Here is a 17,208-nt window from a genome sequence, read left to right on the forward strand (position 1 = left end):
TTATACTTGGAATAGCCCTTATTTATGGCTTTGTAGCACAATTTGCCACCAGTGGGAGTCATTTTCGTCAACGCAATATACGCGATAATTACTGGCTTTATTGTTGTGCAAAGAGTGTTTTAACTGTAAGATAATTTTCTCATTAATTTGGAAACAAAGATCTGAGCATGAAGTGACAACTATAAATCGCACTGGATCATGATGAAGCATTTAAACGTCGGCAACAAGCAAAACAGTTGAAAAAAGATCAAAGATATAGCAATTTGGCCGCTACGTGTATATGTGTATTATAAAACACGGACGTCTACAATTTTCAACACATTCCATTGTTTATCAAGAAAATGTCGCACGAAATCAATAGAGCTTTTGGACTTGTTTATTCGGGTACTTTTTGTAACACAAAATTGTTTCCAGTGGAAGTTGTGCTGGGCCTGTTTCTTCCTAAACACGAGCTGTACGATCTAGGGCGGATAAAGGTTGGGCGGTGAAACGAGCGCTCCGCTCTTCATGCGGAGTAGGACTGGCACGAGCGCTCTTTCCGCGCTTTCGGTGCGCTTGAAGGCCGGCGAAATTTTCCTTTTTGCAAACCGGAAATCCTATTTTCTTTCTGTAATTTCAGGCTACAATGTTAAATATATAAATTCGTTTCATGACAATATCAATCAACAGTTTCATATGTTTGTGTCTGTACGTCTATAAGTCAAACTTGTTGGTCGTATAATGCCAAAATTTGAGTTTAATTTGAAAGTGTTGAATACCTCCTCCTTCCACTAAATATAACCTAATCGTCTTTCGCCGTTTCGTTTGCAAAAGATTAACACTTCTTAACCTCAATTTTTACATATGTTAAAGGGGAATAAATTTTTTATAACATAACAAAAAATTAGATTGATATATATTGATATAGTGGCGTTGTACTTCTTCAAACTTTGCTTCTCGGGTGCAATTCGCCATGGCGATTCGCGCAATGCGTTGTAAATGCGGCAACCGCATGTAAACAAAATTTATTGAGGTTAGTTGTAAGGTTTTTTCTCCGTTTTTCTCTCTAAAACAGAACAAGGTTAACAATAAAAACTGAGGGGAAACTACTTTTGAAGTTTCGAAGAAAAAAAAAGACGTTTGAGATTTTTTTTTCAAAATTAAAAAGAAGGATGATGGTGATTGAAATTAGCATAATTTCACCTTGCACGAGCTGCACGCATTTATAAAATACACGTCATCTAGTTATGATACACGATCTGCTGTCTTTTAGTTTTGCCATGGATGACATGGATGAGATTTTCCTTCCTGTTTTAGACAGCACTTAGTTGTTTTTGTTTTGGAATAACATCGACATTGGCGAGTAGCAGAACGAAAACATAATTCAGGAAATAAAGTCATGGAAGTAATAAAAGAAACCCTTTGAAAGAGATGTTTGTCTACTCCAACTAAACCTCTCGCAAAAAATAGTAACATTTGCCTCTCGGAGACAGCGTACCAGCACAAAGGAACGAGGAAGAAGTGCAAGAAAACAAATCAAGCCGCCATAATTCAGTGACAGCGGCAGTGTCTAACGTACAAACCACATCGCAAGCCCTGAACGAAGTCGAAAACAAGCGACATTTCTAAGCAGAGTCCAGTCCACTGCATCACACCTTTTTGCTCGGACGCGCTCGTTTCACCGCCCATCCTTTATCCGCCCTGGTACGATCACTCCCGGGAGCGCCACATTAAATTTGGCGGGCATTTTGGAGGTTTTGGCGCGGATATGTTCGATGCAGAAATAAATAAATTAAAGGAAAAAAATCGAACACTGTGCTCACCTTCAAGGAGTCTTACTATTAATCAAGTCATTATACCAACCAGAATCATGAATGTGTCGCAAGGTAAACCTACTGATCTAAGGCTGAATTGGCCTCGCATTTGAACCAATGTGAAGAAGGAAGGCTGGCCATCTCCGGTTTTCTGAAGAGAAGCTTGAATTCTCCTAACCTGGCCGATCTGTTTAAATCATTCTTCCAAATACCAATCGCTTCTAAGGGAAATGATTTTGATCGCGAATCAACACAGAAATTCTCGACCAGGATACGGCAAAAATAACCCATATATACTCCATACAATGATGGCTTGATCGGGCTGATCCGATCCGGAGAATAGTTGAGAAGTACCGCGCTCGACTTTATATTTACATGTATTTACCCCGCCTAGTATTGTTTTAACCATATTACAGACAGTTGCGAAATTTAGAATTGTTTCAACTCCTCTGTGAAGATCACTATCGATGACAGCGCGCAAGTCTGACCCCTGCTAACATGCACGACATCGGAGGTAAAATTGAGCAGGGACTTTATGCGGCTCCTCATGCGGAGGTGGGGACTCTTGAGCTGTCAAATCCCCCGGGGTGGGGACGAAGAAACAGGGCAAATGCCCCGTCCTCCTTCAACTCTGCAACATTTTTCATTGATCGCACAGTCGAGGAGTGCTATTTTAAGCATTTTAATGTGCGATTTTTTTGTTTCAATTAACGTCTTCTTTTGTAATAGTGCTATTCTAATTTAATCTCGTATAAAACAGAGTGAGATCTGGGTACGAGATCTATTCTTCACGCCGTGACGACACCAGTTTATGGTTTTAGTTATTGTTATAAGATTATTGACATTAAAATTAATAGTGCACTGTAAAGTTAACTGCTATTAATTGTGTTATAACTAGTAATAGTTTACACTACAGCTGCCCCCGCTCTGTAGTCTCGGTTTGCACTGTCACGCAATGAAAAAATTAAAAACGCAAACCATTCCATACAGAAGGACTAGAATCTGGGAAATGAAAAAAGATAAATATTCAAAAACCCTTGCCAAGAATCAGGTCTGTGGAATATTTCAAATGCGAGATATTGGGAAAAACGGTTTACCTAAATTTATAAAGCTTTGTATGGAAACCAGGAGCATGATGGAAACGCCATGTTGGTGTCCCTTTCAGAAAAACCAATATGGCCGCCGGATACCAACAGAAACATCTGTTTTCGAGTTTTCCTACTAATGCGTGAATTCTTCGCTTGAGGAACTCATAAAGATTACAGTAATATTTATTCTGAGACAAGGAATATTTAGATTGCAAAATCTCCCAAAATTGGTAATGTTTTTTAACCCACGCAAGAGCTTTCCCGGCCGCCAGCTAAATGCCGCGTCACGCAAAAGCCTGGAAATTCAAGCGTCCTCTCTCGCAAAACGAAGAACCCTTTCGACCCAAAAATTTGTTTATGTAAAGGTGTTTAGGTACTGTAATACCTCGTGAAAGTAGAAACTCAGAAGAATCGATAGTTTCTTAGTTTTATTTTTGGTGACGTCACGTGCAAACCAAGAATATTGTTGTGTAGCTCTTTGGAATATACCGATTCATAATGAAGATTTTCACACATATTCCATACAATAGTTGAGATAAATACAGGAAATAAACGCAAAGTTCCATGTACAGTTTCGGTTCGATTTACACAGCTTTGATCAAAACATTCTCAGTTTCGAGAATAGTTTATTCTAAACCATAAGAAAAGATTTAATTAGAAGTTTAATTTTTCACTATTTCTATTTCACTTTTTACATTTAGTTCATTTTATTTGCGGGAAAGAAAGCCTTAGAAATTAAAAGGACGTTTGATCAATTAACGCTCGGGCATTCTAGTCTTATTGTAAGCAGTCCCTTCGGGATTTTTTGTGTTTTACGTCATCCTAACCATCTCGTACTTGCGGGCGCAAACAATAGAAACGTCATCATTACCTACCGATTCCTCGCGGTCCCTGTTCAAGCAAATCGAGATTTTTTCTATATTGACTATATGACTGTATATTTCAGCTGTAAGTACTTTCATTAATATACGCGCGAGTGACTAGAGTGCCTCCTCGGGATTTCGCCCTCTGGGCGAAATCCCTGCGGGGGCAAATAGAGTGTTTCCACATGACGTCAAGGCGGCCATATTGGTGTCCTAAAACAATAAAACGGCGGCCATGTTGGTGTCCCAAACCAATTCTTTGGGAGTTGAACTCTTTTCTTATGCAAACACTTTCTTCTGTCCCAATAAATTTGCATAGATGCTGGCCACGTGAGTGAAAACACTCTATATGAAAGTATGTTCTTCAAATAATATCAGGAGAAACTTGATTCAATAACAAAAAACGTCAATTCACGTCGATAGCTTCCGAGTTTCGCAATCTTATTCTGGCGTGATAAGCAATGAAGAAATGCACTGGCGGCAAAAAGTCGAGAACATGCCTTTACAAACCTCTTCAGTTTTTTCCCATCCTTTTTCCAGTAAAATCCTCTGTGTAGTGTATATTTTGATAGGAAACCGCGTGCGTGTCAAAAGCTCGGGGTTGGCCCCGGGGTTGGCAAATGCCCGGCCCCCGGGCAGCGCAAGATTTGCAAATGCCCCACCCCCGGGAATGACAAGGCGGGCAAACGGCCCCGCAGTAGCCGTGGGGGAGGGAGTTTGGCGCAGCTGGAATTGACTGATTGACTGATGCATAAAAATTTCAGAAATATTAGGACTAAATGCAGGTACCAAGAAAAGAGTTTACGTTAGGACGCCGGCCCCAGTATGTACTTGTATTCCCGGTTTTCACATGACATCACAACCTCGTCCCCCCAGGGCGCTTTTCCCTGGCTTTGGGGGCGGGGCCCCAAAGCCAGGGAAAAGCTCCCTGGGGACGAGGTTGATGGGATCACCAAAATTCAAGGAATTATCGATTCTTCTGAGTTACTGCTTTCATGAGGTCTTATGCATCAGGGCGCAGCTGGAATTGACTGATGCATTACAGCAGCTAAACACCTTTATTTATACAAATCTTCGGTTCGAAAGGGTTCTTCGTTGGGCTATAAAGGGCGCTTTTGCGTGACGCGGCTTTTAATTGGCGACCTGGAAAGCTCTTATGTGGGTTGAAAACGTTTCCGATTTTTTGAGATTGTAGTTGTTATCCAAGCACTTTCTTGTCTCAGAATAAATATAACTTTAATCTCTCAAGTTCCTCAAGTGATGTAGTTACGTCTTTGTAGGAAAACTCAAAGACAGCTGTTTCTTTTGGTTTCCGGCCGCCATTTTTGTGAGGGCCCTCAAAGGGACATTATATAAAGCTTTATAAATTTAGGTAAAACATTTTCCCGATTGTCTGGTATATAAATATCGCATAGACCTGATTTTTGGCGAGGCTGTTTGTATATTACTTCTTGGTTTGTATTTTTTATTTTTGATGGCGTGACAGTGAAAACAGAGAATATTCTATTTAAATATTGACCATTTTTAGGCTTTCATATTTTCAAGAGTTTGCAAGTGTCACTAAATTAAGTTGATAAGTCTATCTATGAACACTTATATGATTATTTCCCGATGGAAATCATTAAAAAGAACGTTTGCGTGACATCAGAAAAATATTATGATAGGCGGCGTCAATCCGAGTGGGCCTGGGCTGAGGTATAGGTGTCACGCGAAGCGAAAACCTTGGAAGATTGGAAGCAGGTAAGTGCAAACATATTAACTTTATTTTTAAGCTACGTTATGTAAAGAACATCTCATTCTGTATTTTGATGACATTATTAAATATTGCTGCTATCATAGGACTCTTCATATCTGTCATTTTATGCTGCGTGGCTTTTTTAGTAGCGGTACATTGTAGACTGCTGTTCGAGTAGATCGTGAGTTTAATGATCGATGCAGTTACGATCGTTGGGACATTAAGCCACTATCACATGGAGGCAATGGTATATAAAAATTATAATAATAGTAGTATTCATTTTATAAAAGTAGAATAGTATGTATAATGGACGTAGACTCATCTGACTTGTATCCAAGCTCGATGTTTATTTGCCATCTTAGCAGAAAAATTTCCGTTGTAGAATCATACAGATGAGCTTTACTGGACGAGCCGTATAAGATGGTTTTTAGCCTGCCGTTTTCAGAGTCGAGAATCAGTAATATCAGGGGCACCCAACGACAATTTTCGGAAAATTATCTGTTCGGAAGACGATTTGAGGTCTAGAATTTTCGGATCATTTTCTGAAAAATTTCTTGCTTGCCTGCCTCTCCTAGGATTTTCGAACTTCAAAAAAATCGTATAATTGCCCATTTTTAACGGATTTTTACCTTAAAAAGGTCACCTAGAATTTTCGGGGGCCTTTTTTCTGGCTGAAATTTTCTAAAAGGTAAATGTTGGTCCCTAGAATTTTCGGATCACTATACTTTCAGCTCGCAAATCCGAACAGATGAAAAATTTTAGGGGATACAAATAAGCCTTCATCTACCGTTTAAATACTAAAGTACGTTCAACAATGCTATGTTTATGTGGTTTTGAACTATATTCTCGTTGGGTGCCCCTGTAATATTTGCAAGGCAGAGGCGATCGTATTTAATTTATGCGAACCGTCCAAATTACGTGACAATTGTTACACATGTCACAGAAAATTGCTTCCAAATGCTGCTTTTCACATAACGTCATCAAAATTCAAACTAAACAATTGACAATTCTTCTAACCTTTTCTTTCATGAGGTATTAAAATAGAAAAAAAAAGTTTTATTTATTTAAATTTTACTTTTAGAGTACACTTGAATTTCTCCTTGCGTGACGCTGCATTTAGATTGCTAATGAAATACACTGGGCGCTGGGCCCGGAGTAAAGAGCAATCTTCATACTACTTCACCGCGACCGAAATCCTCACCAAAAAATAACTCTTCATAAACGGTTTATACCGACCAGTAAAAATATGATTAGACTGGTTTCTTCACGAGGTATGCCATTAAATATTTTAGGGTGAAATGATTTCGCGTGGACAGTAGATAGAAGCTTCGGAGATCGCGCTGATTTATCGCTATATAGTCCATGCTAACAGATCTTAAATTCCCGTTTCTCTTTTCTGCAAACGGTTTATCCCAGGGAGTAACGAAAGGGTTAACAACTTCTTTTCATTTCTCATTTTTTTTATTGTTCGTGTACGCACGACTGTCATCAAGAAATTTCATAATAACAAGCTTCGCCTTACGTGACTTCAAATCTGCACAGTGATTGGATAATTGCTGGCTTTCAGTGTCACGCCATTCAAAATAGATCAAAATAAAAATCAAAACCGTTCAATAGATAAAGTCCAGAATCTGGGAAATGAAAGGAGGTACATATACAAAGACCCTCGCCAAGATTCAAGTCAGAGGAATATTTCGTATACGAGATATCCGAAGAAATGTTTTACCCAAACTATGGAGACGCCATGCTGGTGCTCACCTGGATAAGCACCAACATGGCGGACGGAAACCAACAGAAACATCTGTTACCGAGTTTTGCTGCAAAAGCGCGAATTTATTCTTCGGGAAACTCATAAAATATAATTATTCTTCGGGAAACTCACCGCGTCACGCAAAAGCTTAGAAATTCAAGCGTACTCTATCACAAAACCAAGAACCCTTTTGAAGCGAAAATTTGTATGAAAATTAGTTTTCAGCTGCTCTAATGCATCGTGAAAGTAAAATCTCGGTAGGATCGATAGGTTTTTAGTTTGAATTTTAGTGACGTCATGCGAAAACCAACAATAGCTTGTTTTGGTTCGTGGATCAAAACATTACTAAAAGTGGAAAAGCTCTGGACTGACCTGGTCTTATTGGTTTTGGATTTACTTTTGATTAACAATGTGGCGCGTGATTTTTTTAAGCCAGTCACAAGACAACGTAACAATAAAGTGATTACAGAATTATATCAATGTTCAAAGTGAAAATCATTCTAATAGAGGCTTTGTTAGATCTTCAGATCCCCCTTATATCATGTCTGCCGAACCAGACCACTCCTGCCTATTCCAATCAGTTAATGAACGACCTGAACAGATCAAGGCAGAGATAAGAGGTGACCTCCCCTCATGGCTCAAGGGTACCTTGATAAGGAATGGACCTGGTAAATTTGAGTGCGGTGACATCCCATTTAATCATTGGTTTGATGGTCAAGGACTTTTGCACCGCTTTCATATAGCAGACGGTCACGTGATGTACAGTAACAAGTTCGTGCGAAGCGAAAGTTATGCAGACTCGATAAATCATGGAGATTCGTATCGTGTAGAGTTTGGAACATATGTTCCCCCAGACCCTTGCAAGAACATCTTTGCTAGCTTTTTCTCGTTCTTTTGGGCAAGCGACCTTCCCGCAGATAACACTCTTGTCAACGTGTTTATGATGAAAGATAAGATGTATGCAACAACAGAATCCAACTTTTTGTATGAGATCGATCCAAAGACCCTGGACACGTTAAAGAGGGTGGACATCACCACTGAATTTCCAGGTAACTAAATGCTTCGTTAGTTCTCCAGCCCTGAGGCTTACGATTGGATGACAGAACGCTGTGAATGTCTACTGAAAAGACTAAGGTTTTCCTGCTCCCTCACTCTATTCTCCTAGATAGGTAGCGTGTTCTCTGTTCATAAGCACTAATTGATTTAGTCTCGAATTCGGTCCACTCTCTAGAGTCCGGTCTTTTCCTTCCCGAGAAGTCTGCGTGGGCGGAGCTAAACAGTGTTTAGCTCGCTTTGGGGCTAAGCTGTGGATTGAGATACCCTGTTATATCAGACATCTCCCCAAAAATAAATTCAAAACAACACTCCGCAAATAACTCTTTTATATTTTTAATTCAGAAGATGACTACAGTATTGATACGCCAAAAATGTCGAAATTTAAATTCTTGCTTATTAGTTTCTACTTTTACAATTTATTTGTTTACTTCTTCCTTTTTTATTGTGTTAACTAGTCCTCATCCATATTTCGACTTTTATTTCGTTTATTTGTAAACTGTAAACTTTCCTTAGTCAGCCTTCATCTTAATTTCATACTTTGCACACACTGACACTGTCCCGCTTGGAATAGCCTTGCTATCCGTGGGTAGTGCTTCTGTAATATTTTCTGTTTATTAATAAAGTTTTGTTGTTGTTGTTGTTGTTGTTTTTGTTAGCGCGGGCTCAATTCCCGAACAACTGTTGGTAATTGAGAGCCTGTGACCTGCGAGTCTCACATTGCTCATACTGCATGACTCCCACTGTTGCGCTTACCCTGACCTGTGTTGTTAGGTGATTGTTACTCAGTAGCTTTTGGTGTCAGTTTGTTTGATACTCTGTACATGTATTTGTCAAAGCTAAACCTGTTTGCAGTAGCGACGAATTTACCGCTTGTGGCTTCGTGTTTTCTTGGAGTATGGGCTAAATTAGATGTTACTTGCTCATTTCCTTCCCCACGTCAAAGTGTTTTAAGAGCCTTGATATACATATTAGGCGAGGCGTGACTTTTCTCCATTCAATTATCGCGGCAAAACGTTGTTACATGTCCATTAGATCATTGCTCTGTTTTTCTCTTTCCTGGCAGGTGAAGTTACAATAAATTCGGCCACTGCTCATCCGCACCAGACCTCCGACGGTTCAGTCATCAATATCTCCACCACATATGGCCGAGACTCCACTTACAAAATCATCCAAATACCGCCCTCCTCGGGAAAAGCAGACGAGAAGCCTCTGGAAGGTGGTAAAGTTCTTTGCACCATTTCCCCTACAAGTGGGCTAGGGTACTTTCATAGCTTCTGCCTCACCGATAATTACGTTGTTGTGACCGAACAACCGCTTATGATCAACATATGGAGAGCTCTTACCCGCAGATTCTTCTCATCATGGTTTGAAAATTGGCTTTACTGGGATGCAAACCAGCTGGTCAGATTCCATATTATCGACAGGAAAGATGGCAACCGTGTGGGTGTCTTCACAGCGGAACCATTTTTCGTTTTCCATCACATCAACGCGTTCGAAAGAGATGAGAAGATCTATCTTGATGCCTGCTGTTACCATGACAACTCGATTATAAAACAGTTGTACCTTAAAAACTTGCGCTCACCTGCAGAACCAGGTCAGAAGAAGTTGGATGTCCCTGATGTACGTCGTTATGAAATTCCATTGGGGGAACTTTATGACGCTGACACAGAGAAACCACTGCATAAGGGGAGTGACGGGCTGGATTATTCCTCACTGTACTCAGGAATTGAGTTGCCCAGAATAAATTACGAGGAGTTCAACGGTAAACCTTACAGGTGAGTCTTTGTTTGTTACTTCCATCCCACGATAATTTGATTTCTCAAGGGGTGTAAGGTTGGCGGCGTTTCTGATGGAGGGTAAACATACCTTACATTATACGTTTGGAATAAATGTACGCGAAAAAAATAAAAGTTAGAAATTATATTTTTTAATTGTTCAATATTAATTTTGGGCATGTAGAAAAATGTTTTCCGTTATATATTTTTTTATCGAAGTACAATGGACACTCTGTTGAAAGGTGAAATGTTAGAAATATTTAATATGTGTGAGAAAAATGTTATTGCTTGATTTGTTTTCATAATACAACCGCCTATTTGTCGATTATTGAAGATTTTTAGAAAAGTGGTCACGTGACATATCACGTGACTTATTAACACAATACTATATTTGTACTTGAAAATGTTAAGGATGACGAGTTCTTTATTTGTGCCAAATTTTGAGTCAGCTGCCGAACTTATAGCCAATAAATCGTTTTCCACAGTTAAACCCGTAAGACCCAGCGTCCTCTTGAGTCAAAGCTGACCTGATCCGTTCTTGAGTCGTGACTTAAAGAATCACTCAGCCTTCTATTGTTCAGAATTTCCTTTCCTGCCGACCGCAAGAAAGTTTGCCATAATTTCAGCAGTCTTTTCCCATGAGTCTTCCATTCTTCAAGAGGGATTTGGATTTGGGAAATAGTTGTTTAATTTCTATCAGTACCACATCCACTTTTTTCGTGTCAAATAGCTACAGGATATTATTTCCTATGTTTGAAGTAGGCTAATTAAAACATATGACGCGTGTGCAAATCGCCCTTAGAAAATTTTTGTTTTTGTTTCGTTAAAAAAATATATGTATATTTTAAATAAGTAATTATACTTTCGATCCCCTTTAGGGACTTGTCAGGGATAAGAAAACACAAGTAAACATTTGAACCAAAATAAACACAAATTGTGTTAAAAATTCTTACCTAACAGGAGACGATCCTGAGTTGGCTATTTACAGCTGACAAGCGTGGCTAAGGAGGTAAACTCACCACATTAGAGGAGACCTCGCACCTCTGTAGAGGGAGGATTTCAACTAGGGCGAGGCATTGCCTTAAACGTTTTGGCCAGACAAGGAGAGAAATATATAGCAACAGGTTTTTTGTAATTGTGATCGATTGGAATAGAAGCAGATTGTTTGAACGTTCTTCAATGATTTCGTTGTGTGATACGCTACTTTTGAAACAGTAAGACGTAGCTTTTCCGTTTTTACGTTTTCAGGTTTGTGTATGGAGTGGCCTTGTCCACCCATACGACGTTTCGAAAACTGATCAAACTTAATGTTGAGACCAGGAAATTTGTGGAATGGCAGGAGTGGGGTGCCTATCCATCTGAGCCTGTGTTTGTCAAAGCGCCTGATGGGAAGGCAGAGGATGACGGTGTCATCTTGTCATGCGTGATCAACCCTAAGGACCAGACCACGTCTCTGGTGGTGCTAGATGCGAAAGAACTTAAGGAACTTGGTCGAGGTGTGATTCAAGGAGTTACTCCAGCCAATTTCCATGGCTTATTTCAGTAACAAATGTAACAACTCTATACTTTGAATTCCTCAAATTATAGATCACAGTAGTGTTATATATGACGTCTGCTCATTTAATAATACAGCATCCTCGGAGACCCAGGGGCAGTTAGTCGCGTCGATAAAATGTTCGTGGTGAAAGTTTACTGTAAGATCTCGTCTCGATCTTACAGTAAACTTTCACCACGAACATTTTATCGACCCGACTAACTGCCCCTGGGTCTCCGAGGATGATAATACAGGGAACTGGACTTCTCATGCGCAACAGAAATAGCAATAGCTGCGCCGGATTTTGCAACAGGGAGACTTTAGCCACCTAAAAAGAAGGAGAAAATGTCTTATTAGTTTTTACCGCCTTCCCAGAGAAACCTGGCGCTTTTTACTGAGGTTGATAATTTGTCGTATAACTGATGGACTGAGCCAATAATTTTAGTTTCACGTGTTAGTTTTTTGTCGATGGATCGGCCCGAAAGTGAAGTAGCGTATAAGAATTAACGAAAGCAGCTCGTCTGACTCAGGGAAGAAGACGCGCGTGATCGCAAGTTAAGTGATCGTCTAACGTCCTGCCAGTTCATGACGCTTTTACTATATCGATCGTATTCAATTCTGGACTCTGCCAACATTATTACTACTGAACTAGTGGACACTAAACGCCCCTTAATCGGACTTCAGGATCTTATAACGAATGACGACTGATGCACAACAGTCGGCTACGAAAAGTGTGAAGTAAACTGAAATGCTTGTAATAAGAGGTACGATTTATCACAGGTGATTGGCTGCGCAGAAGGATTTCGGCTGGAAAATCTTTGGGAGGGCGCGATTACCTGCTTTGTTTAGCAATTAAACATGACCTTTTTTTAACGAAAATTAAACTCCCCTTGTTCCCCTTGAAGACCAAAATGTTGTTTTATTTACTGATCACGAGTAGATAATTTATCCTTAAAATAAAACGCTCAAAATTTGATGTTTCAAGCCAAAATATGCGAGCTTTTGATTCTTTCAGAGCGTTAATTTAATGCTTGCCACTCAGGCTCCGTGGATCATTATTTGTTTTCAGTACCGTGATTTATACTTTTACGTGGACGAATCAATACTAAAACACACTGCTGCCGATACAATTAATCGACGCGATAATATAACGGTATAAAGGAAATGCGCGATGATCAGTGATGGTAACAGGACTGAGTGGAGTCCAATTCGGTCTGTAATCATACGAGTGATTAACAAAATTGGAGACCGCACCGCGTAGCGGAGGGCCCGATTTGTTTAATCACGAGTATGATTCACAGACCGAATTGGACGACACGAAGTTCTGTTACTAATTAATTATAACTTTAACAAAATTTTTGATATAAAAGGCTCTTTTTTAAAATCAAAACACAAGAAATTTCGAGATTTTTTTTGCTCAGCAGTGAAAAAAAGCCATTAAAACGCGCGCGTGATGGCGTTTACTGTCCAATTACTTAGGCATGAAGCGTGTTGTCCTATTAAGGCTGAAATCAGGGCAGATAGCCAATCAGATATGAGAATTTTGTTAAAGTTATGATTAATGAAAAACTTGTGTGGGTTTGTTTTGGCACTCGGTACTGTATTACCATAGCAATGGTGTAACCATTTACAAATCCGTTCTTGAAACACGTCAATGAAAAATATTCTTAGTTTTATATTGGCGATGTGCCGGATAATTAAAGTGGGGGTGGGTGGATTCGGTCACCTTGCTTTTAAAAAAAATTAAGGTGGTTCTGAACAACCTTAAAAAAACTTCGTGTTCAGATCGTCTCATTTTCCTGCTGCCACCGACATCTGTATTAGAAAACAAGAAGACCCTCGGGACGAGGTTGGGGGTTTTCATTTGCCTAATTGTTTTACTCATGGCAAGTGGAAAAAAGGGCAACAAATGCAAGTTAGTGGAGCCCTATAACTCTTACGGTCAAACCTCTTTAATACGACACCAAAGGGACAGAACCAAGTGTCCGCTTTACAGAGATGTCGGTATTATAGAGCTAGGGAATGTATGACTGTTGGCATCTCTGGGACCAAACGAACTGTCCGTAATAGAGAGGTGTCCGCATTATAGAGGTGTCCGTAAAGAGAGGTTCGACTGTAGTTTCCAGTTGAACACTTTTAAAACGTTTTCAAAGTAGTCAGTATAAAATATCTTTGTGTAACGATGTCAATTAAAAAATCATTTGGAAAGGCAGGAAGAACGTCTTAAACGATAGAATTAGACAATAGACGCATCTTAATATGCACATTTATATTTAGCTGTCATTGTTAACCCAACAATATAAATAACGCATAGCAATTAAATTCTCGGTCTTCAGCCCTACAGGATCCCAGTTGTGCTGTGTAATGAACGCATGACGACAACGTGGCCTGTAAACTTTATAAATAACGATTTTATCATCTCCGCTGTGACATCCGGCTGTATGCTGTATCATCACACGCAGTTCACGCTGAATTTATCGCCTCAAAACTTACATAATGACAAACAACCAACGAGTATTACATGACGCTACACACGCAACCTTTGAGGTCAGATCTTTTGTTACTCGTTGGTGGTCTTAATCCGTTGATAATAGCTTCATCGAAAACGGATTTCATGTTTTTTTGAGTGACCGCCGAAGTTTCAATATAGCAGACGATTCCAGCCTTTTTCACAAAGCTCTCGGCTTTGTGACCCGTAATAGGCTCTTGTCCAAGTTTCGAGAGTCGTATTAACTCTTGTACATCTGTCCTCAAGTCACAATGCGTCCCAACAAGAACGACAGGCACAGTTCTCGAATATTTACGTATTTCTGGGAGCCATTTTTGTGAAACGTTTGCGAAAGATGTTGGAGAAACCACAGAAAAACAAATAATAAACACATCAGTAGAAGGATAACACAGAGGCCTCAAAGCATCGAAGTCCTCCTAAAAAAAAACAGAACAAACAAATTAAGACTCTTTAACGAGCTAGTACAATTTTTTAACGCCATCATATGTGAATGTAAACAACAAAACTTGTACATCGACGCTCATAAGTGAGAATTTTGGAGGATGGAACCGCAGTCACGAGCCATAATTATAAGCTTAGGTTTATGAGCTGCTTTATTCTAATTGTGTCTTTACTCGCCCAGCTGCCGGTTTAATTGAGCGTTAAATTCATTTTTAACAAACAATATGCTTTACACAAGCAAAAAGAATATTTTCATTACTAAAACTTCGAACTTAATTTTGGACTTGACAACTCTATATAAATTTCGTAAGCTTTGCGCTCAGAAAATATTAATCATAAAGACAAGCTTTATCGACTCACCTTACGTGATAAATAATAACCTCTAAAAATAATAACGTAGAAATAATTCATAACAAAATTTGCTGCGTAAAACGAAAGAAAAACAATGAAGACTTGCCTGGCCTGCTGTATCGCAAAATTGCAATGTATACGGCACCTTGTCGACTTTAACTGTTACTAAAATAAAACAAAATAAATAATAAATGAATTGAGGATTCTTTCAACCGCAGGATGGACATAAAATAATTCTTTGTGTGTTTTTACTTACCGCTATAATCGTCGAAAGCTGTGGGAATATAGTTATTAGGAAATCCGTTCGTCAAGTAGCTAACCAGAAGCGATGTCTTGCCTACCCCGCCATCGCCAACTAAAACACATTTCACAACCCTATTTTCGGGTTCTTCGACAAGCAGTTTCCTTTCGTTGTTCTTCATTTTATTCTTTCACAGCATGGACCCTATTTGGCGTTATAAGGTACACATCCTCGATACTCTTCACTGTTTGACACGGAAACTACTGTATTATCGGTAACTATCACACAGGAAAAACTGTGGTCGACCTTTAATCTTGTTTACCGGAAATGATGTCAGTGGTTGCATGTGCCTTGATTGGTTTGTCACGGATAACGAACGACTTCCTGAATTTCTGGTCTAGATCAGCAGTAGATAAAACACGTATTTGTTTTTCTTCACAACAACTGGACAAATTTTAGTTAACAAATTATATTATTTGTAAACAAATTGATGCAGTATCCCATTTAGCATTGCCAGTTCAAAAGAGGGTTGGAGCGCATTCTACCATTCTTTTTACAGACGTTTTACAGACGTGCAATCTGAGTTTGGCTAAGAAACTTAAGAGGAACTGCAAGAGTTACCAAAGAGCGCCACCAATATGGACCATAAGCTAGCAATCAACTTCCAATATCAGCGACTACAGAAGAAAATTCTTTAGTCTGCTTGGTTATTAACGGCCCTGATTTTAGCATTGATTATATTATTCTGGGCCCAGTTCGGTCTGAAATCAGCGCTGATAAATCGGCCGAAATGGATCGAAGAATTTTCCTGTAGTTCACAATATATATATATATATTTCTAAAGATTTTAAAGAAAAATGATTTTGTTGCCTGATTACAGACCGAACTGTTCTTACTTGGCCCTACTTTCAATACTCAGCGGATGGAAAGGGAGAATAAAAGGACTGACAAGTTAATAGGTAAATCCGGCAATGGTCCTGGATGCAATGGAAAGGAAGACGCAAAGTTTGGGCGGGGACAGATAGATGCCCTTATCTGATCTGGAAGCCTTTTGAGCCATACTTTTGTTTCTGATTTCTGAAGGACTGTGAGTCACTGTCAGTTTATAGCCCAAGAAGTGAGGTATCACGTGATACTTACATGCTTACATTTTTCCTCAGGGATAGCAGAGCGAGCGAAACGCGAGCGCGCGTGAAAATCACCCCACGCGTGTCGCCTTTTCTCGCGTGGCGTGAATTTCCCGCCCGCTCGCGTTTCGCTCGCTCTACTATCCCTGAGGACAAATAGGGGACTACTCGTAGTCTATTTAAAAGACCGAGTGCAAGTCTTAAAGGGCGAAAAAAAAGAAAAAGAAAATAGCGACAAAGAAATGTTTTCTTGGCGTCGCCATTTCAGCATTTCGCTTGTTTAGAACGTTCAGCTCTTACTATGCCCTTTGGGTCTTCGAAAATGGAACATACGATTGGTCAGAGTAAAACATTGTCCCAAGGGGCTGTCCCCCCAGTCCTATTATTTATCGCCCGTTTAACTGTGCCCTCACTCTCTAGTATCTACCCCTGGTTATTATCACTTTGTTATTTAACATTGCAACATTGAAGCCAACCTCGGTCCGATCGTCTACTCTTCAGTGGCCGACCCCGCGCCGTCACATTGACTGTGAAGACAAAGGCCCCTAAAAATGGGTAGTGTTAATTTTTACCGAATTTTTTAGATAGTTAAAGCTAACAATAAAAACATGTTTCGAATTCACCGTAGACGAATCTTTCGTTTGAAATTTTTCAAGTATTTTCACCCTTGTAAACATATTGAACAAGAACATGTTAATAAACGACCTTAATAGGCTATTTTTACGATGACGACATTACTTTTTGAAATTTGTCAGTGCCGCTGAGGTTTGTCAGTTTTAAAAGATAATAGCCCAAATTTGCACAAGAAAACAACAAACTGAACGATTCTGGTAGCTATAGTAAAATGACGTCATCGTAAATTGTCCAATTATTATTAATTATTTCCTAAAGGTTTCACACAGACAAAAGACGGTCAAAATTCTTTCCTAACTAAACAAGGTTATT

General features: G+C 39.5%; 2 protein-coding genes across 3 annotated transcripts; one reads left to right on the forward strand and one right to left on the reverse strand.

The window, feature by feature from the left end:
• Positions 1 to 5,452: 5,452 nt before the first annotated feature.
• Positions 5,453 to 12,347, forward strand: LOC140942632 (carotenoid-cleaving dioxygenase, mitochondrial-like). 2 transcript variants are annotated; one of them, XR_012166558.1, is made up of 5 exons: positions 5,453 to 5,484; positions 7,757 to 8,278; positions 9,349 to 10,060; positions 11,309 to 11,683; positions 11,840 to 12,347. XR_012166558.1 is itself a non-coding variant. In XM_073391566.1 (4 exons), the coding sequence occupies exons 2-4, from the start codon at positions 7,771 to 7,773 to the stop codon at positions 11,604 to 11,606; spliced, it is 1,518 nt and encodes a 505-aa protein (XP_073247667.1). In that variant the 5' UTR covers positions 5,453 to 5,484; positions 7,757 to 7,770; the 3' UTR covers positions 11,607 to 11,686. The 2 variants fall into 2 exon arrangements, 1 of the variants encoding a protein (XP_073247667.1); XM_073391566.1 differs by lacking the exon at positions 11,840 to 12,347 and having other exon boundaries at positions 11,309 to 11,686.
• A 1,501-nt stretch (positions 12,348 to 13,848) lies between these two features.
• Positions 13,849 to 15,438, reverse strand: LOC140942633 (cdc42 homolog). The gene is made up of 3 exons (XM_073391567.1): positions 15,152 to 15,438; positions 15,002 to 15,060; positions 13,849 to 14,519 (listed from the first exon to the last, which is right to left on the reverse strand). Exons 1-3 carry the CDS (start codon positions 15,315 to 15,317, stop codon positions 14,112 to 14,114), a joined length of 633 nt encoding a protein of 210 aa, XP_073247668.1. The 5' UTR covers positions 15,318 to 15,438; the 3' UTR covers positions 13,849 to 14,111.
• Between the last annotated feature and the right edge of the window lie 1,770 nt (positions 15,439 to 17,208).

This window comes from Porites lutea, chromosome 7 (genome assembly GCF_958299795.1).
Source record: "Porites lutea chromosome 7, jaPorLute2.1, whole genome shotgun sequence".
Taxonomy (NCBI): Eukaryota; Metazoa; Cnidaria; class Anthozoa; order Scleractinia; family Poritidae; genus Porites; species Porites lutea.

What these genes read in the sequence shown, in the direction of transcription:
- LOC140942632 (XM_073391566.1), top strand. Translation starts at nt 7,771, where the DNA reads ATGTCTGCCGAACCAGACCACTCCTGCCTATTCCAATCAGTTAATGAA. An exon ending in CATCACCACTGAATTTCCAG is followed by an intron (nt 8,279 to 9,348) that starts GTAACTAAATGC and finishes CTTTCCTGGCAG; the next exon opens with GTGAAGTTACAATAAATTCG. An exon ending in TTCAACGGTAAACCTTACAG is followed by an intron (nt 10,061 to 11,308) that starts GTGAGTCTTTGT and finishes TTACGTTTTCAG; the next exon opens with GTTTGTGTATGGAGTGGCCT.
- LOC140942633 (XM_073391567.1), bottom strand. Translation starts at nt 15,317, where the DNA reads ATGAAGAACAACGAAAGGAAACTGCTTGTCGAAGAACCCGAAAATAGG. An exon ending in AGCTTTCGACGATTATAGCG is followed by an intron (nt 15,061 to 15,151) that starts GTAAGTAAAAAC and finishes GTTTTATTTTAG; the next exon opens with TAACAGTTAAAGTCGACAAG. An exon ending in TTTGCGATACAGCAGGCCAG is followed by an intron (nt 14,520 to 15,001) that starts GCAAGTCTTCAT and finishes GTTTTTTTTTAG; the next exon opens with GAGGACTTCGATGCTTTGAG.